We start from the raw sequence: 15,431 nt of genomic DNA on the forward strand, positions 1-15,431 counted from the left end.
TTCTTTACTAAAGCTAATAAAGCCTTATAGTTTTATGCTTTATTAAAAATAATTGAAAAATGACACTGAGGACTGCAGTAATGACTTTTTGCAGCTTTTTTCGTCACAGGAATAAATTACATTTTATAATATATTTTAAAAAAGAAAATTTGTATTTTTCTTTTTTAAATGTATTTATTTATTTATTTTATTTTTTCTATCTTCTTTATTTTTCTTTGATTTTCTATTTTTTATTTATTTATTTATTTTTATACCACCCACAAAACTTTGAAGAGTATTGTATTAATTTGACTTATCATATGACTTTGGATTACATTTATGTACAAAATAGGTAAACAGAGGTTATTAATCAGCAATTTTGACAATAAAAAGAGAAAATCACTGGTGGCTCTTTGCTGATAACTTTCTCTTTAAAAATCTAAAACTTTAAATTAAGGTTAAAAAATGTAATTTACTCATTTTAATTAAAAACTTTCTTCTCAGTCAGACTCAAATAGCACTGAATTAATAAAGTAACATCTAAGAATAATTCACTGAAACTCAGAAACTATTTTTAACCAGTTTCTACCCCTAATATTTTTCGTGTACCTATTCATGTTGCCATTAAACAGGCAACTGAACTGGGTTATCCGGGGATAGTTGTGTCACCCATAGATCCATTTTCATTTTAGAAATCTCAAGTTGTAGCTAGATGTAGCTAAAATGCAAGCTATAACATGCATAACAAATGAAAAATTAAACTGTCTTTCTGTTGATAAATATTTATAATAGAATATCATGGATATATTATATGCAGGCTGTGTCTCGACCACCTCTGGATGTTTTATAATGGATTAATCAAACTCATCTTCTTTAATCTTGAATCCGTTTCAAGTGGCTTTTGGCTCATTGTAGCTGGTAGATAAAACAAAGTGCATCCTGGTCCTTCTGTCGGTTATGATGTGACTGCAGTGCTAAGTGAAGTAGAGGCTATATTGTGCATTGACCCATAGGGACAACAGAACTGTGGACGGTGGTAGTGTTGTGCTTGTTTAACGTCTCAAAGGGGCACTCGAGTGGATTCACACCTGCAAACCTTGGCTGTGGAGCCCCTCCAGGGCAGCTAAAAACAGCTGAAACACTGCAGTAGTAAAGGGAAAGTCATATTAAGCTATACAAATGAGGTTAGATTGTGAACTAGATTAATTACAGCACTGCTGCTGGAGAGGTCTTCCCCTCAAGCCTTTGATAAGTCCTGTGTTTGCTGAATCAAACCAGGCTGCATGTGCTGGAGCTAATAAGATTGCAAGATATTGCCTCAGAATTATTATTTTTTTATTTTTTACTTAAGTTTAATTTTAGACCAACCTGATGGAAATTAAAGAAATAGCTCACCCAGTGTGAATTCTGTTATTATTTACTCACCTTCATTTTGTTTCAAACCTGTTAGACTTGGTTTCCTCTGAGGTAAATTCTCAGTCATTTTTTAAGGATATTTTTAAAAGACTGTTAAAAAAGTGAGGTGAATGAAGACCAAAATAACAAAAAAGAGCACTATAAAATTATGATAAAAGTTGTGTGACTTTTTTCAGAACACATAATGATAGGCTTGTGTGAGGAACAGGCTGTAATTTAGGTTGTTGTTCACCCAAAAACGAAAATTCTATCATTTACTCACCTTCAAGTTGTTCCGAACCATTCAGAAATTTCTTTTTTCTAAACACAAAAGAAGATATTTTTAAGAATGGGTGAGTAACATTTTCTGGTCCCCATTGATTTACATAGTTTTTTGTTTTTTTTTATACTGTGAAAGTCAATTTTTGAACTGAACTGAGCTGGATTGTGGCATCACTGAATTCAATGATGAACTGCCTTTAACTGAAAATTGAGTGTTTACTGTTGTCTTTTTGCATTATTGATGCACTATTTCCTATTTAATACTGTAAAGCTGCTTTGTCACAATCTGTATTGTTAAAAGTGCTATATAAATAAAGATGACTTGACTTGAATGGGGACCAACAACTGTTTGGTTCCACACATTTATCAAAATGTCTTCTTTTATGTTTAGCGGGTGGAAAAAAAATCATACAGTTTTGGAACAACATAAGGGTGAGTAAATGATGACAGAATTTTAATTTTTGGGTGAACTATCCCCTTAAAATAGTAGAGTGGATTTGCACTTTTTTTCTCAGAACTGTGTTTATCTTACAGCAGTGAATAGTTTATATCTCACAATTGTGATATTTTTCTCGCAATTGCGAGTATACATCTCACAATTCTGACTTTTTTCTCGCAATTCTGACTTTTCCCCCCAGAATTACGCAATACAGACTCGCAATTGCAAGGTTTTTCTCACAATTCTGAGTTTATATCTCACAATTCTGAGAAAAAAAAGTAAGAATTGTGAGATATAAACTGAGAATTGTGAGAAAAAGCTTGCAGTTGCAAGTTTGTATTGTGTAATTCTGGGGAAAAAAGTCAGAATTGCGAGATAACTCAGAATTGCGAGATATAAACTCGCAACTAAAAAAAGTCAGAATTGTGAGATCAAAAGTCAGAATTGTGAGATAACTCAGAATTGCAAGAAAAAAAGTCAGAATTGTAAGATGTATACTCACAAATACAAGAAAAAAAGTCAGAATTGCAAGACAACTCAGAATTGCAAGATAACAGAATTGCAAGAAAGTCAGAATTGTGAGATGTATACTTACAAATGCAAGAAAAAAGTCAGAATTGCAAAACAACTCAGAATTGCGAGAAAAAAGTCAGAATTGCAAAACAACTCAGAATTGCGAGAAAAAAGTCAGAATTGCAAGACAACTCAGAATTGCAAGAAAGTCAGAATTGTAAGACAACTCAGAATTGCGAGAAAAAAATTCAGAATTGCAAGACAACTCAGAATTGCAAGAAAGTCAGAATTGTAAGACAACTCAGAATTGCGAGAAAAAAATTCAGAATTGCAAGATAACTCAGGATTCCGAGATATAAACTCAGAATTGCGAGAAAAAAAGTCAGAATTGAGATGTATACTCACAAATGCGAGAAAAAAGTCAGAATTGCAAGACAACTCAGAATTGCGAGAAAAAAGTCAGAATTGCAAGATAACTCAGAATTGCAAGAAAGTCAGAATTGTGAGATAGCTTAGAATTGTGAGAAAAAAAAGTCAGAATTGAGATGTATACTCACAAACTTAAGAAAAAAGTCAGAATTGCAAGGCAACTCAGAATTGTGAGAAAAAAAGTCAGAATTGCGAAATAACTCAGAATTGCAAGAAAGTCAGAATTGCTAGACAACTCAGAAATGCGAGAAAAAAGTCAGAATTGCAAGATAACTCAGGATTCTGAGATATAAACTCAGAATTGCGAGAAAAAAACTCAGAATTGTGAGATGTATACTCGCAATTGCGAGAAAAAAGTCAGAATTCAGATTTGTGAGATAACTCAGAATTGCGAGAAAAAATGTCAGAATTGCGAGATAACTCAGGTTTCCGAGATATAAACTCAGAATTGTGAGAAAAAAAGTCAGAATTGTAAGATGTGTACTTGCAATTGCGAGAAAAAAGTCAGAATTGCAAGATAACTCAGGATTCTGAGATATAAACTCAGAATTGCGAGAAAAAAATTCAGAATTGTGAGATGTATACTCGCAATTGCGAGAAAAAAGTCAGAATTCAGATTTGTGAGATAACTCAGAATTGCAAGAAAAAAGTAAGAATTGCAAGATAACTCAGGATTCCGAGATATAAACTCAGAATTGTGAGAAAAAAAGTCAGAATTGTAAGATGTGTACTTGCAATTGCGAGAAAAAAGTTAGATTTGCAAGATGTGTACACGCAATTGTGACAAAAAGTCAGAATTGAGAGATAATTCAGAATTGTGAAAAAAAAAGTCAGAATTGTGAGATACAAACTTGCATTTTCAAGAAAAAAACCACAATATATAGGTATATATCTCACAAATTTTGAGAAAAAGCGTCACAATTGTGAGATAAAAACTCACAAATACCATTTTTATTTTTTATTCAGTGGTGTAAACGAGCATCTGTATTAGGGTGAGTAAATGCTGACAGAAATGTTAATTTCTTTAAATAACTTTAACATATTTGTTCAATCTTAGGTCGCTTGGACTTCGTCCCTCAGTGTGGCCACGGCACGTTCAGCATGGAGATTTGTGGGTGTGTTTGTGAAGAAGGATGGATTGGCAAGAACTGCTCTGAACCCCGCTGCCCAGATGACTGCTCCGGCCAGGGCATTTGCATCGAAGGCGAGTGTGTATGCGACCGTAACTTTGGCGGTGAGAACTGCTCAGAGCCTCGATGTCCAGGTGATTGCTCTGACAGGGGGTTGTGCATTGATGGGGAGTGCGTCTGCGAGGAAGCCTATGCAGGGGAGGACTGCTCGCTGGGCAGATGTCTGAATGACTGCTCAGATCAAGGAACCTGTGTGAACGGAACCTGCCAGTGCCGACCCGGCTTCCTGGGGGAAGACTGCTCTCTCATCTTCTGTGCTAATAACTGCAGCCAGAAAGGGGTGTGTAAGGATGGTTTCTGCGCCTGTCAAGAAGGATATACAGGAGATGACTGCACTTCAGGTCAGTGTTCAATGTGTAAAAACACCCTTGTAGTTCTTGTGGCCAGAAAATTTGTAGACTTAAGGGTTTCAGACATTTATTCCCTGTATATTTTAGAGTTATTTCTAGGGCTGTCAAGTTATCATTTTTACTCTGACAAATTAATCTGCACATGTAATTAATTAAAGTAATCACATTTTAATTGCACATCAATTTTGGCTGAGAAATTTATGTGCCTCCAAAAGATAAAGTCATTATTATGTTAAATGAGAAATTCATTGAATAGACAGTACAAAAAAGTAGCTTTAGAAAGAAATATGCTGATTCAACATTGCATAAATAATGATAAATAAATGGGTATTGATTTTTTATTTAATACAGAAATATAAAATGATTTTTTAAAAGCGACACTCTATGAAACTAAAACCACCATTCATTTACTCATTCATTTGTTTATTTATTCAACTGATTTGTTCAAACGGCTACAACATAAAGCCTATTAACGTAAATTATAATAAATAAGAAACAATGACTAAAATATAATCATATGTGATTTGTTAAACAGACATTTCTGTGACATTAAGGCAACTGTTTTTATATCCGTACTATAACCATATTTTTTTTCCTGTAAGGAGACAGTACATCTATTGTCTTGTTAAATATGAAACACATTATCATGGTCTTTATATGATAATTCGTACTATTACAGTTTGCAGCCAAATTACATCTGTTGTTCTGTTAAATGTAAAATATTTGTAATATATTTTAAATCTATTTATAGTATATACGTTAAATGTAGTTAGCATTTAAAAACAGCCTTTTTTATTGTTTTAACATTATAAACACTTATTACAGCTTGCTATATTGACACAGTAGATGTAGTTAAGCAGAGTAGTTAACCGTTCCCCAGGAAAATGAGTTTGTGCTGGATAATTCCCACATTCAACCTTATATATTGCAAGTGAATATTTAATGTCTGACTCGCTTGGTGTTCTATAAGCATTTAAAATCCATCAAAGAAGAAATTAAGCTACAGCGAAAGCTTGTTTGAGAAAATACGAACATCATTTTCATAGTATATATTCTCTCTCAAAGTGGTTTAAGCCAATTGTAGATAAACAAGCCACTTTATTAAGCGATGTGCAACTGGTACATTTTCTTTCTTCCAATATAAATCCTCTCTGGAAAGAGTGTAACCATTCCCCCAGTTACCGGCACACACAACAGATGCTAAACCCCACGGTAGGCCCCCCGCTCCTCCAGTCATAGCTGTAAAACTGGTGACAACTCACAGTGTAACACCATTCATTTGTCAAAAGTCACATTCACTGGGGAAGATGTGTCATATTAACCAGGCCAAAGCAATTTCTCCATCACGCTTACCCAGGTTCACAGCCAGTTCGTGCAAAAGGCTGGCGAAGCCCTACATCGCTGAAGACAGCTGTCATCTCACGAGTGGGAGAGGGAAGGGCAAATCATATTACCAGCCCAGTTTTCTCCCTCTCATTTTCTGCAAGACTGAGTGGAGGCAAAATTGCTTATTTCATTGCAATTAGGAGAAAATAGTGGGGTGTTGTGTGCGAGAGGTGGTGGAATACAGCGAGTGGCTGCTCAATTATTACTCTCCACACAGCTTCTGAAGATTCTCTGCTCTCTTAGGTCTTCATATTATCAAGGGAATGAATTAGGATATGGCTTTCTTTCAGTTACTCTATCCAATTTTCTCGTTTCATTAGGCCCATGAAAACATAAGCAAAAAGTATTTTGCACGCAGGTAGCGATGGGGGGGGAGAAGTAATGAAGGAAATAAGAGGTGATGAGAAGTTCCTTTCTGAAATCTTCAGATAGCTTAAAATGAAATGATATTTGAAAATCATAAATTTTCAGCATTCAGCAGATTTTGCATTCATGAAGGAATTGAATGGTAAACTCTTACATACTGTAGCACCTGCTCTTAACAAGTCTTTCAACTATAATTCAGCAGAAGTAATCATGAAATTAGGAATAGCAAATTATACTCTACACACTTTGCCAAAACATAGTCTTTAAGTTATTCTGAAAGACTGTTCGTTGACATATTGTTGCTTCGGTACATGGCAATCGATAATCTAGACAAGCAGCGCTGCCAATACTAATGCACGTACAAAGCTGAGAATGAATCCAGAAATAACTGTTAGAATTTGATGCTGTGGTAAACAATATTTTATATAAGTATATATGTATTGCATGCTTTTCCAGATTATGCTTAGTATATATTCTGATTATACAGTACATAATATGCTGAATATTTTTTCTTGTAACAGAAAGATTTTTCAAATAATTGATGTCAGCTTTCAAGTTGCAAGTGATGAGACTTTTTTGAGAGACGTGGAAACTGAGAAGCATCCAGTTGGAAAGACCGTTGCTCCCTTTTTTTGTCTAAGACTGTATCTGCTCTGCTTCCTGGTTTCTTGTTCCTCCTTGAAAATAAAAAGAGGAGCTTGGCAGCTAGATTTGGGTGAAAAGCACAGATGCTGGAGTGATAAATTTTGCTAAGTATGCACCCTGGGACTTTTTTTCTTTATTTTGAGGGGTCTGTTGTAGAGGAGGACCAGAAGGAATGCCAGTCTGTCCTGTTCGTGTGGAAGGAGCTGAATTGCTTTCTCAAGTCCTTAGTAATTCCCTAGGGGCCACTTATAGCTACTCCTGTGAGCCCAGTATCAGGAAGAAGTCTCATGTGTTTCGGAGACCCGGGTTGTTTCTTAGTCTCATGGGCAGCCCAAATGGGATTCTCCAAACTCTTTTTATAAGTAGCTACATTTTCTAACTTTTTCAAGTTCACTGCATACCAGCACATCAATGTCAGATAATACTCTGTGCTTTGCAGCACTATCTACCTACAGTTGAGGTCAAAGGTTTACATACACTTTGCAAAATCTGCAAAATGTTAATTATTTTACCTAGAAAAAGAGGGATCATACAAAATGCATGTTCTTTTTTTATTTAGTACTGACCTGAATAAGATATTTCACATAAAAGACTGTTACATATAGTCCACAAGAGAAGATAATAGTTGATACACTTGATTCTTAATACTGTTGTTACCTGAATGATCAACAGCTTTTTTTTTTTTTTTTTGGTGATAGTTGTTCATGAGCCCCTTGTTTGTCCTCAACAGTTAAACTGCCTGCTGTTAGAAAACTCTTTCAGGTCCTACAAATTCTTTGGTTTTTCAGAATTTTTGTGTATTTGAATCCTTTCCAACAATGATTTTGAGATCAATCTTGTCACATCCATCTTTGAGGACAACTGAGGGACTCATATGCAACTATTGCAGAAGGTTCAAGCGCTCACTGATGCTCCCGAAGGAAACGCAATGCATTAAGAGCGGGGGGGGTGAAAACTTTTGGAATTTGAAGATCAGGGTAAATTTAATTTATTTTGTCTTCTGGAAAACATGTAAAACATGTAATCTTCTGTACCTTCTGAAGGGCAGTACTAAATGAAAAAATATGAAATTTAGGCAAAATAAGAAAAATGTACACATCTGCATTCTGTTCAAAAGTTAATACCCCTGGCTCTTAATGCATCGTTTTTCCTTCTGAAGCTTCAGTGAGCATTTAAACCATCTGTAATAGTTGCATATGAACAAACTTCCATTTGGGTGCTCACATGTTCTGGTTTACATTTCAATTTGTGTACAAACGGGGTAAAAAAAGTTTGACTTAATTAATTAAACTGAAACTTTTTTAATATAACTAAATATAAATATGTGCTCAGGGTTAAACTGTGCTGTTGGTGGCTGCCACAGTAACACCAATTAGGCTAAGGAAATTCCTGTACTTGTTTTGTGTACCAGCAAATCTGTCCGTGTCTGGCAGTGTATGCATCGCATTAACGATGACAAAAGAAAACGAGCGTGGCTTGCAGCGCAAAAGTTAAAATACGGTATGTGAAATAATATAATGTGTTCTCTTACCATTTTGTGGACAAAATCCCGCAAACTTTGCCCAGTTTGGGAGCTGTATATGTGCGCTCATCTGTTTTCAATGCCGCTAACCTCACGTCACTTCATGTCATTTACCCACTCGTTAAACAATGACAGGTGAGTTACTGCAAAAAGCTGGTTATTGCGACACTGTGAAGCAATGAAACTATGGCACCATGTGCTTTTAACACCATTTTCATAGGTTTAACGTTATATTATTGGCTCAGAAAACATTTTTATTTGACTCCAAACACCAGAGATCGAAAATGTAAAGCATCGTTCTAGTCAGACAAGACTTCTGCATTCAGAAAAAAGGTGGAGAGAGAGAGAGAGAAAGATTTTAAAAACTTATCTGTGAACAAAAGTAGTAAAATGCTTGCAGTGTGATTTGCCTCAGATCACATCAGTGAATTTTCCATACCACTTTCCTCAGAATGATTGCTTTTTGATCAGAATGATTCATATTCATGTGATATCGTCGCTCTTTTTATACACAGTGTCACCTCCTATGAATCTGCAAGTTCGGGGAGTGTCAGAGAACACCATTGATCTTGAATGGGAGGGGCCTGTGATCCTGACAGACTATCTCATCACTTACGCCCCCACAACCCCTGGTGGAGTCCAGCTAGAGATCAGAGTCCCAGGAAATGTTACCAACACCACCATCAAAGGGCTGGAGCCGGGTTTGGAATACAACATCAATGTGTACGCGGTGATCGACAACATCATAAGTGCCCCAATGAACACCTTAGTCTCTACCTGTGAGTGCATTTCTCTCCTGAGAGCTCTTTTATTCAAATAACATCAGTGTCTTGGTCTGATAAGGCTATTTTTCCATTGAAATGTCTGAGGTGTTTTGCATAGATCTTGAATGTGACATTTTCATTGTAAGTGCATCATTGTTACCCAAGCATGACCCGGGTTTAATAGACCTGGATGAGAGATTACACGCTCCTTCACAGTCCCATTTGCACACACACACATACCTCATGTTAGTTCTTCAGAGAAACAACTGGCTGTCTTTGCCAACAGGATATGATTAGACACCCACCACCTGGTGAGTAGCAGTGCCAGATTGGCAAAATGCTAGAGGGCCTTTCGTATACAGTCACTGCCTGTCAGCCTTGAGCAAAATGCCTCAGCCTAGAATAGAACACATCATAACAAACATTCCATTATTTGTGAAAAGCCAGTTGGGCATTCTATAGACAATCACAAAGCACCACTGCCTGGCCTTCTGTTTCTTACATTTTTGCAGGTAATTCAGAGATAATAACGATAATTGGAACTTAATGAATTTGAAAGAAATTGTTATTTGCATGCGGCATCTGGCAGGCATCGCGGGCTTGCTCAGACTTCGGAGATATTCAACTAGTGGGGCCATAATTTCTGTAATCTAACAAAGATGAGACTAATGTCGAACATTATTGCCCATTTTCTGCAACTGAACGATATGCTTGCAATAGCTAAAATCTAGTTCAGTTATCAAAAGGAAACATATTGCAAGGAAGAAATGAACAGAGAGAGAAAGCAAGCAAGAGAAGAAAAGCTTGTTATAATTTTATTACAGTTTACAATAACCCTATTTTTACATATTTTATAATGTATTTTTTTCCTAAAATGACAGCACTCCAGTCTCCAGTGTCACATGATCCTGCAGAAATGACTCAAATCTGATTTGGTGCTCAAGAAACATTTCTTATTATTATCAATTTTGAAAATGGTTAAGAGTTAAAAAACAGCGTTTATTTGAATAGAAATATTTTGTAACATTTTAAATGTTTTTATTGTCATTTTGTTCAAATAAATGCATCTTTGGTGATAATTTACTCACCCCCATGTCATCCAAGATGTTCATGTCTTTGTTTCTTCAGTCAAAATGAAATCAAGAAAGAAAACATTCCAAGATTTTTCTCCATATAGTGGACTTCAATGGTGGTCAGTGGGTTGAAGGTCCAAATTGCAGTTTCAATGCAGCTTCAAAGAGCTCTACACGATCTCCAAGGAATAAGGGTCTTATTGAAAGACCTTTTCTTAAAAAAAATTACGTTTATATAATTCTTAACCACAAATGCTCCTCTTGCACTATCTCGACCTCGTGTATTACGTAATCATGCACGCATGAAGTAGGTGGAAGTACCGACCTGTTTACAAAGCGAACGTGCAAAGAAAGTCAAACACCCTTTACAAAAAAAGGTAACGATGTTGGAAGATTTTGGAGGAGAAAATGAGATGGAGTTTTACACCCTATCTTTTTAAACCGGAGTACACAGATGAAGAACTAACCGCATGTCCAGTGTGATTACACAATGCATAAAGATGCGCATCGCAGAGCTAGTGCAAGATGAGCATTTGTGGTTAAATATATTACATTTTCTTTTTTTTTAGAAAATAACTCATTGCTTTGCTACATGAGACCCTTATTCCTCGGCTGGTATCGTGTAGAACTCTTTGAAGGTGCATTGAACCTGCAGTTTGGACCTGCAACCCGTTGGCCACCATTGAAGTCCACTATATGGAGGAAAATCCTGGAATATTTTCATCAAAAATCTTGATTTCTGACAACTGTCAGAGTTTATTAAAGGAGAAGTCCAGTTCCAGAACAACAATTTACAGATAATGTACTCACATTATTACAATGCAGTTTAAATACAGCAAAACGATCCCAAATGCAGTTTTAAACGGTCCCAGCCGAGGAAGAAGGGTCTTATCTAGCGAAATGATTGGTTATTTTCATTTTAAAAAATACAATTTAAATACTTTTTAATCTCAAACGTTTGTCTTGTCTTGCTCTCCCTGAACTCTGTGTATTCTGGCTCAAGACAGTTAGGGTATGTCGAAAAACTCCAATCGCATTATTTCCCATCAGCTTTATTTCAAAATCATCCTACATCGCTGCAGAAGTTCAGAGTTCAAAATGAACGTGCAAAGAAGATCAAATACCCTTAACAAAAAAGGTAAAACTGCAATATAGTACAATTTTCGACATACCCTAAATGTCTTGAGCCAGAATACACAGAGTTCAGGGGGAGCAAGACAAGACGAGCGTTTGACATTAAAAAGTATATAAATTGTATTGTTTTTCTGAAAATATCCAGTCATTTCGCTAGATAAGACATTTCTTCGGGGATCGTTTACAACTGCATTTGGGATCGTTAAACTGTATTTTGGAAGTTCAAACTCGGGGCACCATATCAGTCCATTATATGGAGAAAAATCCTGAAATGTTTTCCTCAAAAAACACAGTTTCTTTATGAATGAACAAAGAAAGACATGAACATCTTTAATGACAAGGGGGTGAGTACATTATATGTAAATTGTTGTTCTGGAATGTATGACTGTACAATATCACTTACTTACAGACCTTTATATGTCATCATATACATGGCAGAAGCAGACCACTCCCAGCAGAGATAGTGTTTTATTACAGTTTCCATGTTATTATTTTCAAATCCTCTGGAGGCTCTTACAATTGTTGACACTGAAAAGGCTGGAGGTTTACTTGTGTGTACTGTGAAATGACTGTAATGCTATTTCCTGACTTCTATTCTTTGGGTTTCCCGACTGCATTCTTTATACAATAAATGTAAACTGATTTAAGAAGCATTGCATGTTTAAAAATATCTGGGAAAAAGTGAAGTGAACCTCTCTGTATCCACTGCTCTCTTTTTACGGAGTTAAAAGCAGAGAGTAAAGATCCACCTTGGCTGAGAAAAATGTTGATTTATTGAACACACACAGGACGGAGGCCAATAATGCATCAATCTGTACCTTTTAGATCTCTCGAATCCAGACGGTTTACTCTTCAAATCCATCATGGAGACATCGGTGGAGGTTCAGTGGCAACCCTTAGACTACTTGTTTGATGGTTGGGAAATAAGCTTCATTCCCAAGGTAAGGCTTTTCTGAGAAGGTCACACTTCATTTGATTCTGCCCCTGCTGTAGCTTCTGGCGTAACAACACTGAGGTTTTGGAATCTTGTGGATGGCTTCCGCCGCATTGTATTTCCACAAGAGTAAACAAGAAAACTGCAATGTAAGGTTTTGACAGACATCTGCGCACAGCTGATAAATGAATGCTTTTTGAAGCCAAAGATGATTCGGTTTCTGACAGGTGCCTCTCAGCGTGATAAATGTCAATCTGTCCTTGTTTGAAAGAGAATTATTTTGCATCATGGCAGAAACACAATGCATCCAGGCAGAGATGTTCTCACTAATCCCCTTTCAAATGTTCCATCTGGAGAAAGGACAAAACATTTTCAGCATGTGCATTCTGCACCCTCACAGGAAGAAGAAAAACGTCCAGCTCCTGCATGCCAACAAAATGTGGAGCTTGCACTCGGTGCCTCATTATGAAATAGCAGTGGGAGACATCGCCGTATGCAAAACAGCATGTCTCCTGTGCAGCATACCTGTCATTTCACATTGAGGTGAAACATCTCTCCCTATGTATAATAACAAATACGCATCAGAGCCCCTGAGGCGTTGTTTATTCCGTTACTATTAAGACCCAGCCATTGAATCTGTAAACATATTGTTCCCGTCCAACAAAAGACATACCAGAAGAGTGCTTGTGTGTAATGGAAACCGGTAAAGTGAGGATTATGGTTTACTTAAATGCTTCACACAAAGGATTTCCTTCACCCGGGAGATGATTTGGCCAATCTGTTTGAAGATGGTTTTCAGAGCTCAGCTGGGTAATAGCTGCACTTTTTGGGACCCCTTCGAAGAATACAGTTTTCTGTCCTGTGCTGGGAAGTCTGGGTCTCATCCCGCTGTCTTTGCTTTTAGCAAAATCCATAGCTTACGCCCTGACAAAGTGAGCTTCATGAGTTTCATAAATCCTTCATTTTTTCGACTAAAAGAAGAAAATACCTTGGAAACAAAGTCAATAGCCTCTTGCGAGAGAATAGGAAGCGAATACAAAGAAGCAGACAGTTGAGGGCGGGGGATCATGGTGCACTTCAATCTTCCGTCAGTGAGAGGGTCTGCTAAGAGTACCGTGCATGAGAGCCAACTCTGCTACGCCACTAGGGAAATCATATTAGAAGTGGAAGTCATATCCTCTGTGGATTTAATCCTACAAAGCGTAAGAGCCATACTGATTTCCCACAATATCGTAATGGATGCGAGGGCAGGGACAAGTGTGCGTTCACCGAGTCAATGGCAAAGAACAAAAGGAAAGAGGCTTTTTAGAACAGTCGCATCTTCGGAAACCCTGCGCACTTTGATATTGCTTGATTTCATAAGCGTTCCAGGGGAGGTTAGCTGATGTCTTGCGGGGTGCGATGCATCAAGCTCACAAAGTGCTCTGCTAAGCGAGTTGGGGAAAAAACAAGGCTCAATTCAATACATCAAACATCTGGTGAAATGCATCTACGCTGAAATTCCAGCAGCTTCTTCTTTTTACACAGCCGACTGCCTCCTGAAAACAATCTCTGTTGATTCGAGCGGTGTACTGTTTGTTCCTGCATGCCCGCCTGCGCTCTGATGCCAGAATTGTGAAATGTGATATTTTTCTATGTTTTTTGTGTCTTGTGCACGTCAAAGGACAATGATGGAGGTATGACAGCACAGCTACCCAGTACCATCACGTCGTTTCTCCAAACGGGGCTGCGGCCTGGGGAAGAATACACTGTCAACCTGGTGGCCTTGAAAGACCAAGGAAGGAGCCAGCCTGTTACCGCAACCGTCATCACATGTACGCCTCTCACTCATTTACATTACATTTATGTATTTGGCAGACTTTTGCTCCAAGCGTTTTACAGTGCATTCAAGTAATAGCCTTAGTGTATTTGTGTTTCCTGGGAATCAAATTCATGACCTTGGCATTGTTAGCACCATGCTGTACCAGCCGATCTATAGGGACACCCACGCCTCGCTGTTTCATTCTCCGATAACTCAATCGTGTTTTTCTTGAACTTGCTGTATATATCTTTGATTTTTAATGACCTACCTAGAGTGGTTTGTGCGTCCCTATACATGCATTTTCTCATTACCAGTACAATGTCAGTTTATTGCACTTTTAGTCAATAAGTTCTTTGAAAGATTCTATAGTGCAGCTTAAGCCTTTTGTTCAGTAATTGTTTCTGAGGAACTTGAATGCGTTATTATGGTAATTATTTAGAAATGGGGTCTGTCATCTGTCACTGTGTTCCAACGTGACATTGAAAAAGCAATACTAGACAACTCTTGGCCATTAGGGATGTAACGATATTATCAGTATCGTGATATCACAATAGCAAAACTGTGTTGCTATTGTCCCGCGGGATTGAACTATTTTAAAGGGGTCATCAGATGCTAAGTTCACTTTTTCATGTTGTTTGAACATTAATATGTGTTGGCAGTGTATGTACAAATCTACCCTATAATGATAAAAATCCATGCAGTGGTTTTAATTAATCTGTAAAAATAATATCCCCTTTTTCAAATCGAGCCGTTCTCAGATGCCGCTCCCACGATAGTTGATTGACATGAGCGTCTTACCTCAGACCAGCTGTCACAGTTCAGTAACTTTCCTTGTTTCGATGCCGAAGCAAGGATGTAATGTAGACAAGAATATCTCAGATTGAGCGATTGAGGTGCTGTGTTGCTGGATGTAATAATGAACATAGTGGTCGTCATTTACTCTCGACATCTGAGCAGCTGAAGATGCAGTAGATTACATTTGTTTGTGAATAGAATGCGGCTCCCGATCTACATATATCCGTCTATGTTCGCGCAAATCATTCATGATCCAGCTTCACTTACAGCAGAAGTGTGTAAGCGTTTTTTTTAATGAATCTTTGCGATCGCCTTTCCTTATAATGTGGTAGTTAGGAAGTTTAGCGGCTAAATGCGGCTAAAGTAAACAAGATCATCTTTCCACAGAGAGAAGAGAGGGGCGGGGTGAGCAGAGCTCATTTGCATTTAAAGGA

At 37.3% G+C, this 15,431-nt stretch overlaps 1 protein-coding gene across 1 annotated transcript in view; it reads left to right on the forward strand.

The window, feature by feature from the left end:
- Positions 1–15,431, forward strand: part of tnr (tenascin R (restrictin, janusin)) — a 178,658-nt gene that overhangs the window by 118,441 nt on the left and 44,786 nt on the right. The window contains 4 exon segments of the mRNA XM_051134409.1: positions 4,095–4,568; positions 9,012–9,275; positions 12,293–12,408; positions 14,065–14,215. Of these exon segments, the coding sequence (XP_050990366.1) occupies positions 4,095–4,568; positions 9,012–9,275; positions 12,293–12,408; positions 14,065–14,215 (1,005 nt within the window).

The sequence above is a fragment of the Labeo rohita genome, chromosome 2, assembly GCF_022985175.1.
Source record: "Labeo rohita strain BAU-BD-2019 chromosome 2, IGBB_LRoh.1.0, whole genome shotgun sequence".
Lineage (NCBI taxonomy): Eukaryota > Metazoa > Chordata > Actinopteri > Cypriniformes > Cyprinidae > Labeo > Labeo rohita.